This window comes from Myotis lucifugus, unplaced genomic scaffold (genome assembly GCF_000147115.1).
Source record: "Myotis lucifugus unplaced genomic scaffold, Myoluc2.0 scaffold_29, whole genome shotgun sequence".
In the NCBI taxonomy this organism is placed as follows: Eukaryota; Metazoa; Chordata; class Mammalia; order Chiroptera; family Vespertilionidae; genus Myotis; species Myotis lucifugus.
The window spans coordinates 1,658,371-1,671,458 of NW_005871077.1; the positions used below are offsets into that span (position 1 = coordinate 1,658,371).

Sequence of the window (13,088 nt, forward strand, 5' to 3'; positions counted from 1 at the left end):
GTGGAGGAAAAATTCATGCTTTGTCCAGTTGGTCATGAGTTGAGCAGGAAGGGGAATTGAAGTGTTAGATGGAAGGAAAGAAAGACAGAAAAGAAAATAGAGAGACAGAGGTAGGGAGGGAGGGAGGGAGGAAGGAAGGAAGAAAGATGAAGGGAGGGAGGGAGGGAGGGAGGGAGGAAGGAAGAAGGAGAGAAGGAGAAACATCAATGATGAGAGAGAACCATTGACTGGCTGCCTCCTGCACACCCCCCACTGGGGATCGAGCCCACAACCTGGGTATGTGTCCTGACTGGGAACTGAACATGACCTCCAGGTTCATAGGTCAACGTTTAACTACTGAGCTGCCAGGCAGAGCATAATATTCTTTGATTATACATAGCAGAAACCAATCCAACTAGCTTAAACAAAGGGGAAAAAAGGTAGTAGAGGAAGCATCATAGAACCCAGGGCCAGCAATGTGGATGAGTCTTAGGAAAGGACTAGAACTAGGAAGTGTAAACTATCAAGAATTCATGAAGTGTTTTTTCTCTCTCCCCACAATTTGCTTTATTTATCTTCCTTTCTCCCCTTCACTCTGCTCTCCCTCTTCCCTCATTGACTTGCTTTACATTTTCATTTGTGGTATAGAATGCACCTGCCCTCAAACTTCTGAGTCACATATTTCAGCCACATGATTGCTTTTGAGCCTCAGCTCCAATGTCTAGTAGAGATTTCTGGGTGAATGGATGGTACATTTCTATAGTGCTGGTCCACTCAGCTGGGAGTAAGGGGTACATTTCCATGATAAACGTTGTTGGAGCCTGGATCCTTTTAGGAATGAGTTCTGGAAGAAAGGGTGATTGAGGGTAGGGAGCCTCACAGATAATGCTGCAGTGAGTGAGCAGCTTTGTAAATTGATTCCTTTATGCAAGTTTTTCTTTGAGATAATGTCCTTGAATTGTAATGGCTATCAAAGTATATATTTAAAATTACAATAGATATTGAAGTTGTGCAAAAGTATGTCCCAGTTTACACTTCCCCTGTCAGTGTATACTATACATGCTTCCTTACAACTACCAGTGCTGATCCTGTCAGCCTTTTTGTCTTTGCCAGACTGATAAATGAAAAGTCTCTTTACTTTCTAGAAAACAAGAACATCTTGTACTGTGTTTCTTAGCCAGTTTTATTTGTTCTGTTAATTTCTTATTCAAGTCTTTTTGCCCATTTTTAGAATTGGGTGTGTTTTCCTCCTTTTCATATGTACAAACTCTTACTTATAAATTAGGAAAAGTAGCCTTTATGTGACATTTATCTTACTTTGTTTTTTATCTAGTAATGAATATATGTTTTGCCTTAAGATCGTTTTAATTTTTATATAATATTTTTTCTTTTGTGTGCTCTGGAATTTTGTGTAATGGTTAGAGAGTCCTTCACTACTATGAGATTGTAAAAATATTCGCTTACTGTACTTTATTGATAAAACTTTTAAACTTTGTCCATTTAAATTTTTTATTCACCTTGAGTTTTTACTTTGGTTTTTGGACCAAAGTAGGGATTTAAATAGTTGTGTTTTTTTTTAATGGTCACTTGACTCATTTGTTGAATAGTAATTTACCCCCAGTAATTTGCAGTTTATGTTATTAAGTATTAAATTTCTCTATATAATTAAGTCTGTTTATACTGTCTTTTTCTTGTGTTACTGATCTTGTACATATACTGTCAAATCTGCTTTTGGCTGTGTTTTTTTGTTTTGTTTTGTTCTTGTTTTGTTTGTCAGGAATGATTTAGAGCATTCTTTTGAAAAAGTTTATGTAAGAGATTCCTTTTTATAAAAAGCTCCTATTAACAAATGTTTTTATTATTCAGACTTCAGGAAATTTTCTGATGGAATTTCAAGTGAAAAATGTTCCTTCAGAAAGAATTGCAACTCAGAAGATCCTCTCTGTGATAGGAGAATGCCTTGACAACTTTGGCCCTGGTTGTGTGGGTGTACAAAAAATATTAAATGCTCGGTGTCCACTGGTGAGATTCTCACACCAGGCCTCTGGATTTCAGTGTGATTTGACTACTAACAATAGGTATGATCTCTTGAGTTTATCATCTTAAATGTAAATATTATAAGGAATTAACATAGTTTTTCTTAAACAGAACAGTCTAGTGGCTTTGGATGCTTTAATAATAATCTTTTTTAAAGATTTGAACACTTGGATTGAAAAGTAGGAAATACTTTCTCTTATGCTATTAAGTATTAGTTTTTTGGAATTCAAAAGTATAATGTTAGGATATTGTGTTAAAAATGTTATCATACCTAACATCTTCTTCTGGAAGAGTTGTATTTCATTGTTCTTACCTATGCAGCTTGATGACAACATGAACGTACCTATAGTATATAGTCTTCTCTATATAGTCTTCACAATATACTTAGAAAATAGAGTAGCAACTTGAGTTTGACCTCTGAATTACCTCTAGGTATAATCAACTTTGTGTCCTAAACAAGTATGGTATTTGCTTGACTCAAAAAGTAGTCTTAGTGGTTTTAGACTTGTAGTTTTTCTTTAGCAGTTTTCATACTATCTTTACCTTTTTTAGTCTGTTTTTGTTCTCATAGGGGAAAACTTTTTAATTGAGTTTATTTTTTAGCTCTAGTATTCTCATTTAATTAAACTCAAGTGTTCACTAACAAGACAGTGCTGAGTATTTCTGAATTTTTCTCAAGTAGCCCATGAAGTAAAAATAAGTAAAAATATATACTGCACTTTCTAACAGTATATTTTCTTTCTAGTATGTAAAATAGAACAAAATGGCATTTATATTTGTCTATAATAGTGTTATTTTCATTGTCTTGTGGGACAGGTTTTGAAAAATTTGTTTTAATATGCTTCATGTTTTTAATCTTTGCATTGTTTCTTTATATCAGATATCACTATTTGATATTTATTTTTCAGCTTCATTTACATAGATAAAACACTTTTTATCCTAAAATAAAGATAACATTATCACTAGTTGCATAAAAACACAGGCAGCTTTTACAAAAATTATTTTTGACAGAAAAATACTTGAATCCATGTTATATTTGTAGGAATACCACACTACACAGTAAAACATTTAATCACTGTGAATTTCTAATTTGCCATTTCTTGTATTCTCTTTCAACTCAGGAAGTAAATGGCATTGTGGTACTTTCATAGACATTTTGAAGTGGATACCATTAAATGTTTTAGTGCCCTATGTCTGTTCTTTGAGAAATTACTAGACATGTTTTGATTAGTAGGAGCTTAAATATTTAAAAATATTCCTGATTAATAATCTTTGCATTATAACATTATGACTAGGAAACTTATGGATGATAGGCTCTGAAGTTTGATTTCTTAATAGACACTTTATCCTTGTGGGTTTTGGTGTTTATAAGTAGTAGACTTACGTAATTTTGGCTGAATTTTAAGACATTTATACTTGAATAAATAAGTAGAATGTTTACCTCTGTTTTTAGGCTAATTTGTCTACCAAAGAACTAGATAATCATGTGAAACTGATGTGCAAAGCCCCTTACTTGCCTTTATTGACAGTTATTAAAGAGCCCTTATATAGTGTGTTTCACTTAAGTCATGTTTAGGAACTTTGATTTAAAAACTCTAAGTTTTAGAAGTATATTGTAATTGCCAACATTTAGAAGAATGTTTTAATGGTAATTAATGTATTTGATATTCAGCTATTCACATTAAATTTTATATTGCAAATACATCATACTTTTTTGGTTATCTGGTCTCATTGTTCTGAATACGTTCAGATATAGGAAGATATATTTAGATGTTTCTAGGTGTGTGTTTTATTCTACTTTGGGGATCATAATTTGGAGGGTTGAAAATTCTTTTCATTTTTTTCTTTGGAAGGATTGCCTTGAAAAGTTCTGAACTCCTTTATATATATGGTGCCCTGGACTCACGAGTGAGGGCCTTGGTGTTTAGTATCCGTTGCTGGGCTCGAGCACATTCATTAACAAGTAGTATTCCCGGTGCTTGGATTACAAATTTCTCCCTTACAATGATGGTCATCTTTTTTCTCCAGAGGAGATCACCCCCTATTCTTCCAACACTAGACTACTTAAAAACCCTAGCAGGTAAGACTAGAAGTAGTCTCTATTTTCTTTCTAACGTTTTGAGTGAATATAATTACCATGTCATGTGTATTGATTAGTCATATAATTTTTCTTATATATTTTTAAAGCCCTGTGGATCTAAACTTTTTCTAAATGCTTTTTACTTTTTTATGCCCATGAGGGGTTATGAGAGCTGATGAGTTGCAAAACTGAGGCCTATAGAAATTTTTGAGAATTTGGTTGTTTTGTTTTTGCGTCAGTTGACAAGGTTGTTTACAACTATCATGAGACAGTTGGAGCCTCTCCCTTAGTTTGACCAAACTTGGGGGAAAAAAAAGCATATCCCAGATAAGCCATTTGAGTGGATTACAGATTCATAGATGGCTTTCTAAATCTGAAGCTATTTCTAGATTTCTAATTGTTTCATGATGTTTTAAGATCCTAAGTTTTTTAAAGTTTATAAGCAATCTTAGATAAATTTTAAAATTATTATACTATTTAAATTACAGTTAAAAATTAAAATTTTGATAGACTGCTTGAGGAGATATAAAGTATTAAAGTCCTAAATTCTAAAAGAAAGCTAATTTAGGGATACATTCAAAATGTATGTACACTCTGTAGTTTACCCATCCTGTATATTGTTGCCTGACAGTTTTTTTAAAGTACATCTCTAAATCTTCCCAGTTTAAAGTAACTTTAAAAAGGGATTTTATTCCTTATAGAATAAACCTCAGTTTACTTAGCTTGTTGTTTTAAGACTTTCACTTGTTTAGCCACAACTCAATTCTCCAACCTCTTCTCCCACCATTTCTCTTAACATGTTCCATATTCCTGCTAATACTGTGATTATTCTCTTAACATTTTATCTTAGCTCTTTTTCACACTATTTATTTTTACCTGGGTCTGTAAATTCTCTTTTCTATGCCATTTTTCCTTATTTATCCAAATTATAAATAATCTTTCGAGTGAACACTGTAAGTATATCTTGAAATTGAGCTCTAAAAAGAGCTCAGTGTGATAGGTTAATGGAAAGTAGGAAGTTTTCAGGTAGAGTAGTGGCCATTTTTCTCACTTTTGAGATTGAAATAAATCTCATTGTTTGGTGTTATTCATTCACTAAAGAGTGGTTACTTACTATGTGTTTGCTGTTATTTTTGGTGCAGTGGGGATATGGACAATATTCTCAGGAACTCACTGTAGTACAGAGATTTAACGTTCTGCTAATTATTTTGAGAAAAGAATATGATTTATGGACAAATTTAAAATGACATGTTGAGTTTTTATTCCAAATCTATTTAAAAGATGAAACTAGTTTTGGAATTGTTTAGTTTTTAACTTCAAAATACCAAATTGGTTGTTTAAAGTTTTTCACATTTTTAAACATGGTAAGAGAAATTTTCAGGCTGTTTTCTGCAGTTGCTTCTCTGTACATAGCACATTGCCAATAAATGCAAAGATATTTAGTTTTTGAAATTCTAGTAATATGTTGAATTTTCTATAAAAGAGTTTTTATATTTGATAGATAGAGGCTATTTGTATTTTTTTAAAAGGAAAAAATGTATTTTGTTTGCTTGCTTGTTTGTTTTTAATAGAGGGCAGCATGAATGTCTAGAATACCTTCTAGCACTTCTGGAACTTCGTTAACCACTGTTTAGAACCTAAAGTAAGTTAAATTCCAAAGTTTATAGTGTTGTATTTAGGGCCCTTTGTTAGCTTCTTTTTTCTGCTCTTCTCCTGCATTCATTCTGGTGTGCAAATCAGGAGCTTCAGCTCTCTAAACACCTTGCTGATCCTCAGATATTTGTTCTTTTTCACATCTCTGTCTCTTTGCCTGCTATGGTGTTCTTCCTTCCTCCTCTTTTTACGTGGAGAACTTCTTCAGGATTCAGCCAGGGAAGCGAGAAGGGAAAGCCAGTCCAAGGTATCATTTGTTCAGACTTTCCTGCCTTCCTCGCAGAAGGCAGTGCTCTGCGGTCTTCTAAGCACCCTGTGCACACCTGTATTGTAACAACAGTTAGATTATTGTAGTTCTTTTATCAGCTGGCCTTGGCCAAGCTTTTCTAGAGCAGGCTGTCTGATTCATCTCTGCATCTTTGTTCCTGACATAGTATTGGGTCCATCGTAGAAGTTCAGTAAAGAGATTTCAAATGTGTGGGTGAACATTTTAAAGTTAAAAGCTGTTTGTAATGAGAGTGATGGCATCTTTTATCTTTTGGTTACTCTGGAATTTCTGTTTTTTTAAATCTCCGTTACTTTCCCTCATATGTCTCTAATTTTCTTGTGTGTTCCATCCTTTTCTTTTCATAGCATAGGATAATTTGATCTGTTATTCTTATGTAAAAGGCATAGTATAGTATGTTAGTTCGTATATGATGTTTTCCCTCTCAACATTATTTTTAGGAGATTCATTCATATCGTTAGTGTATTCGTTTCCATTGCTTATGTAGTATTCTGTTATGTCAATATACCAAAAAATTTTTAAATTTTATTTTTGTTGGGCATTTGGGTAATTTGAAGTTTGGGACTATTATAGGTAGTGTTAGTGTGATGATTCAAGCACATTTTTTTTGGTGAACAGGATGCTTATTTTTGTCAAATATATACTAGGAGTAGTATAGTATTCTTTTTTTTTAAAATCAGAACTTAATTTTTATTTTTTCAATTACAGTTTACATTCAGTATTATTTTGTATTAGTTTCAGGTGTACAACATATCAGTTAGACAATCATATATGTTACAAAGACTTCCCCCTGTTTATAGTAGTGGAATTTCTAAAACTTAGAATTTGGATATATTCAGCTTTAGAGACATTGCCAAAGAGTTTTCTAAAGTATAAACTCCTACAAGTATTGTATACAAGTTCTAATTGCTGTACATCTTTGTACCTGGTATTATTTTTTCTTATGTTAGCTATTCTTACTGCATGTGTAGTGGTTCATGGTGTGCTTTGATTTTCTTTTCCCCAGTGACTAATGAAATTGAACACCTTTTCATATATTTAATAGACATTTGTGTATCTCTTGTGAGGTTTCTGTAAGTCTTTTGCCTTATTTTTTTTTATTGGATTATCTGTCACTTTCTATTTGTAGGAATTCTTTATATATTTTGCATGCATCCTTTGTCACATATTCTGTATGTATATGTATATCTATATACCTCAAATATATATACACCATGGTTCCCTTTTCACTCTCTTAATGTTGTCTGATGAAAACAACTTTTCAGTTCTATCAAAGTTACACATGCATATAGATAAAGAGTAAAAATGTTCTGCAAACTTTATCACAATAACTCAGCCTCTGAGCCTAGTCCTCCTTCTGCTTCTTTTGCCTCTTTCTGTGGGCAATCACTTTTAACTCAAACAGCTGATCTGCTTGATGTTTTAAATCATAGATATTGCTAAAATAAAATTCTTGACTTTTAGGTTTAGGTACCATCTATGACTTCCTTTTATATAAGAAGAGGAATTAACTCTTTCCTCCTGTAGCCCCCCACCACACACCCCTAATATTTTGAGTGTAGCTATAGCATAATTTTGGTATGCACTTCACACTATTATGACTTTGTAAACATTATTCATATCTGATCCATGGAGTAAACTAAAATTAATTTCCTTTCCTGCCCAACTGTTTATATATTTTTGGAGTTAATAGTTTTTGATACTACTTATTTTCTTGTTGGTTTTTGTTTAGTTTTTATGTACTTAACAGTAATTGAGTCTCCAACTTGCTACTAGATGTCTAAATAAATCTTTTCTCAAATTAGAAGAAGCAAATATTCTATTCTGCTTTGCCTAACCTCTTTTTTCTGAATAGCTTTTCATTTTATTTTGTTTAGTCTCATTTTAGAGTCCTTCCTCAGATGTCTGATAATCTTTGAATTTCTGCTCATGTTGGAGTTAGAAACCAGAGAGTTAGTTTGAATCTTTGAGCTTAGGTGGGGTTTGTTGACTGATTAATGTTCATTGTAGGGCAATTTGGCTGGACTGTTTCATGTTGGGGATCTTTACATGTCACTATCTCTGGGTCATTCCTTCTGAGCTATTCATATTCCCCAGAAATGACTCTTAACCTTTTTTTTTTTTCTGGAAGAATAGGCCTGGCTATTAGCATACTGAAATTTTTGTTAGGGAAGAAGAGATCTGGAAGACTTCAGTACTTCTTTAACCATCAAACTTCCAGTCAAAACTGGTCCTCCAATCCCTGAGCCGTCAGGGACTCTGCCTCGTGTATATTTGGTTTTCTTCCTGGCTTTCTTTACTGCTGGTTTAGGATTCAGTGTTTTCAGATCTCCTAAGTCATTACTACTTATCCCTCTGTCCTTCAACTTAAATTTTTTTTTCCGCTCTTATCTCTTCTGTTCTCTATCTTAAGATTTTATATCATTTTACTCTCATTTTAGTGATGTTTTAGGAGGAGGTGAAGGTGTTTATTTCACCATCTTTATAAAGCCTGTGCTTTTAACTAATATATAGGCTGCCTCCCAGAGAGGATTAGTGTTATTGGAACATACGGCGTGGTGGGAGGAGCACGTAGGACTTTACCTTTTCTGTTGATTTATCTTGTCCCTTTCTAATTTCTCTGACAATTATAGATAAGCATTCAAAATCAGACATCAGCGATCAGTTTATTGGTTATGTGCCTGCTATATGTTAGACACTTTTTGTGGATTAGATTGGATGGAGAGGCAATCATGGACAGGACAGTGGCCTTTGTACTCCCAGACTGATGTAGGGGAGTAGACAGTATATATACAATCAGAATACAGTCAGATAAGTGCTAAAGGGACAAAAGGGTGGAGTACCAACCTTGGAGTTAAGAAATGCTTTCAGGTTAGGTTGACGTTGATTCGATTTTTGAAAATTCGGAGTTTTCCTATAATAATATACACTGGAAGGAAGGTAGATTAGAATGGTGAGGGATTTTTTGGTAGTTGTATATTTATTAATAATTAGGGAAATGATTACCTCTAAAGGTATATATACTGTTAGAAAAGGGGAATGTTTACATCCATTGTGCTGTTAAATTTGTTGTACTGAATTCCAGTCTCTTCAAAGTATTGCATTGTAGAAATTACTTCTTTGTTTTTCAAAACACTTAGAGTATCAGTTTGTGTCGTGGATGTATTGTTGAAAATGCTTAGAAAGGTGATAAGAATTAAAATGGAGATAAAAATGAAATATTATTGATCAAAGATAGTGCCAAAATTTGAGTTGGGGAAAGATGGGCACTGTCTACATTTTCATTTATAACTAGAAAACTGACTATCTCAAAAGATACATTAAGAATTCTTGGTTGTTCAAAGGCAATTCTAGTAGGCTAAATTAAATGTAATGTTCTTTTCACTGTAGAGTAAGTCTAAATCTTTTAAATCCCATTAACCATAAATGTATATAACACTGAGTAATAATAGGAAACATTCATCTATAACTTTGATTTATTTAATTACAGATTTATTTTCTGAAATAGGAAATACCTTTGAAATATAATGTGAAACATTTTTTGTTTTTGTTTATGTAAGATGCAGAAGATAAATGTATAATAGAAGGCCACAACTGTACTTTTATTTGTGACTTGAATAGAATTAAACCTTCAAAAAACACAGAAACATTAGGTAAGTGTTTTCTTTTTCCTTTTTTCTTTTTTTTTTGTGTGTGTGTGTTCTATTTTGGATTGAAACAGACTTTCTTCTTATTTTCTTTTCTTGCAGAATTACTACTGAAGGAATTTTTTGAATATTTTGGAAATTTTGCTTTCAATAAAAATTCCATAAATATTCGACAGGTAAATAATATTTTAATATTTGGTGATTAGGTATCTGGTCTCCTACTATACTAATATTCAATTAGTTAGTTTAGTTTTCAAAACATTCTAACAGATGTTATATTACATTTCAACTCTATAGTAATAAATATTAATAAGGAAATTGGTGCCTAGAGGAGCTACATAACTTGACTAAGATCAGTCATCTAGTTTTTTTGGAAGAGCAGTAGCCAGTTCTTTCAATATCTAATACTGTATCTTTCAAAATGTGGAATATAATTCTGAAAAGTTTTCTGGAAAGCATAATTTTATATACAATTCTTTTAAAACTGGATTTGTGTTCCTAGGGAACAAATTGGATATCTGATCTGAAAGATAGATTTTAGTGATTCCCTCAATTTGAGCCTTTAGGATTTAATTTATTTTGGCAAGTGAACTTATGATTTTGGCTCATCTGAATAGTTGGAATGATAGACATTTTTCTGAAAAAGAAAATTGGAGTAGACCCCTAGGAAAAATTTGTTTATAAAATGGGGGGTGGGGGATTACTTGAGATAGTTCTCTGTTTGGGTTTATTCTGTTTATCGTTTGGACATTTACAACCCTTGTAAGAGTGGTTTCATAAAACACATCCTCAGATATCTTTTATTTGCTGTTTCTTCAACTCAACTTTGTTCATTGTTCCCTAACCTTTGTCCTGCTGATGGAGATTTTGTTTTTAAAAAGTGTGGGGAAGAGGAATGCAGTCTGATTTGTAATTAGATTTCAGATTAGAAAAAGGTTACTGAACAGATAAAATTCTTTATCCTTTCTGTGCTCTTACCCCTAGGGCTCAGAGATGATGGACAGGCAGGAGCCCTATTGAGTAGTGACATGAGAAAAGTTAGGGAATAAACAGGTGCTCACTCACATTGGAGAATCTTGACCATTTGTTTTGTAATTTTTTTTAAAAAATATATTTTATTGATTTTTTACAGAGAGGAAGGGAGAGAGATATAGAGAGTTAGAACCATCGATGAGAGAGAAACATCGATCAGCTGCCTCCTGCACATCTCCCACTGGGGATGTGCCCGCAACCCAGGTACATGCCCCTGACCGGAATCGAACCTGGGACCCTTCAGTCCGCAGGCCGACGCTCTATCCACTGAGCCAAACCGGTTTCGGCTGTTTTGTAATTTTTAAGTAATGTGTGATATCATTTGAAAGAGAAGATAATATCAGCTAGTGGATCACTGATGCTCATATGAGTCATAGCTTCAGCTTTTTTTTTTTCTTTCTATGAGTTGTCATACCTGGCAGAGCCTTATTTTGTTGGATATTTAGGAATGATGAAATAGGAAACTTAAAATGTTTTGAAATGAATAATGAATAATCTTTTGTTCCTTTTCTTCCTTTCTGACTTTATATATAGGAAACATTAGTTACTATATTTAATTTAAGGTTGCTAATTTTGTATGTTCTATTCTCAATATAGTAGATATGTTTTTAGCAAGTTTCGAACATAAATGTTTCTTTCCCTTATATTCTGCCATTTTTCTTTTTCATTCTTTTTTCTTCCCAGATCTGTCCTGTTAAGTAAAAGATTTGTTATTTTAAAAATACTTATTATTGATTGACTTAGTTCAGATATTGTTACCTGAGCAGCATCATCCATAGCTTATCAACTAAATTAATTTTCTTCTAAAGAATACTCATAAAACTACAATGAAAAATCATTTAGAACTACACACACATATACACAAATGCATAACACACATATATACCTAATCCTCTTAGGAAAGAAATTGTTTACTCTGTAAAGTTAATTCTGGTATTTTACATGTTTTTTATTTTTATTGATTTTAAGAGAGGAACGGAGACACAGAGAGAGAAACATCAATCAAGGTTGCCTCCCCCATGACCCCTGACCGGGAATGGAACCCACAACCTGGGTATGTGCCCTGACTGGGAATCAAACCTGCAGTCTTTTGGTGTATGGGTCAACACTCTAATCAAGGGAGCCACACAGGCCAGGGCTTACATTTTTTTGACATTTTTATTAAACCAAACTGTTCTTATATCTGAGCCCTTCATGTATGTATATATTTTTTTCTTCCTTGTAATAATCTATAGGGAAGGGAACAGAACAAACCTGAACCTTCTCCATTGCACATTCAGAATCCTTTTGAAACTTCTCTCAACATCAGTAAAAATGTAAGTCAAAGCCAGCTGCAAAAATTTGTAGATCTGGCCAGAGAAAGTGCCTGGATTTTACATCAGGAAGATAAAGATCACCCTTCCCCATCAAGTAATCAGCCATGGGGGCTGGCAGCCTTGTTGCTACCTTCTATAGCAAAGAGTGTATCTCATGACAAGAAGAAAAGGAAGAAACCTGCAAGTGAGAGAATTAAAAACTTGTTGGAATCCATAAAAAGCAGTCCAGAAAACTCCACAAACACCAATGGGAAAAGAACAGTTAGTACACAGGCATAATGGGTACTACTTTGCTTCATGAACTGGTTTTATTCTATAAAATGATCTTTGGACTGCCTGGAAGAACTGGTGTGGAATTTTGACAGAGCTCAACTTTCATGTGATGTCTCTTTTCTTGATCTTCCATCTTCTTGCTGGGCCCTTTTCCTGGTCTGAAGTTCTGAGACATTTTCAGGCTGCTACCCAGTGGCAGTTTATTAAAACAGCAGCCACAAGGAGGAGCAGGTGAAAGAAGATTGGAATGTACTTTAATAGATGAACTATACAGAGCAAATGGTAATAATTAGTTTTAGAATCACACCATTGTTTATATCTATGTCAGTCCCTGGTATGTACATATACATTCAATGAGTAAAATAAAGCTTCAGATTTTGGTAGTACTCTTTAGTATATACTTTTGTATTCTTTAAGCAAAGTGCTCTTATTCACATATAAATTAAAACAGGTTGGTAATGATTTCAAAAAATGTTCATGTTTTTAAAAGATGAATACAGACACTTCACTCACTACATTCAGGATATTCTATGCCGTATCAGTACATTGTATTTGAAATATTAGTTACTTTTCCTATTTTAAAAAAAGAAATCCCTGTTTCTATTAATATTTGTAGTATTTCTTCAGTTCTCTTTTGAGAACTCTTTCTTCCTTTAGGAAATAGATGTGTATTGAAATATAATTCCATTACATTTCCTGTGGAATAACTTCCATTTTAAGAAGCAAAAAGTGTAGTGCTTGAAAACACGGACTTGAGCTAGGCTGGCTTCCTAGTAAATTACTCA

The 13,088-nt window shown here is 33.3% G+C and overlaps 1 protein-coding gene across 2 annotated transcripts in view; it reads left to right on the forward strand.

Annotated features, from left to right (window-relative positions):
* MTPAP (mitochondrial poly(A) polymerase) overlaps nucleotides 1–12,689 on the forward strand; it is a 29,042-nt gene extending 16,353 nt beyond the window's left edge. For both annotated transcript variants that reach the window (XM_023752190.1, XM_006086647.3), the window contains 5 exons: nucleotides 1,846–2,057; nucleotides 3,870–4,096; nucleotides 9,596–9,688; nucleotides 9,785–9,858; nucleotides 11,950–12,689. In XM_023752190.1, coding sequence (XP_023607958.1) covers nucleotides 1,846–2,057; nucleotides 3,870–4,096; nucleotides 9,596–9,688; nucleotides 9,785–9,858; nucleotides 11,950–12,309 — 966 coding nt within the window. In that variant the 3' untranslated portion in view covers nucleotides 12,310–12,689. The remainder of the gene's footprint in view (nucleotides 1–1,845; nucleotides 2,058–3,869; nucleotides 4,097–9,595; nucleotides 9,689–9,784; nucleotides 9,859–11,949) is intronic.
* The last annotated feature ends 399 nt before the right edge of the window (nucleotides 12,690–13,088 follow it).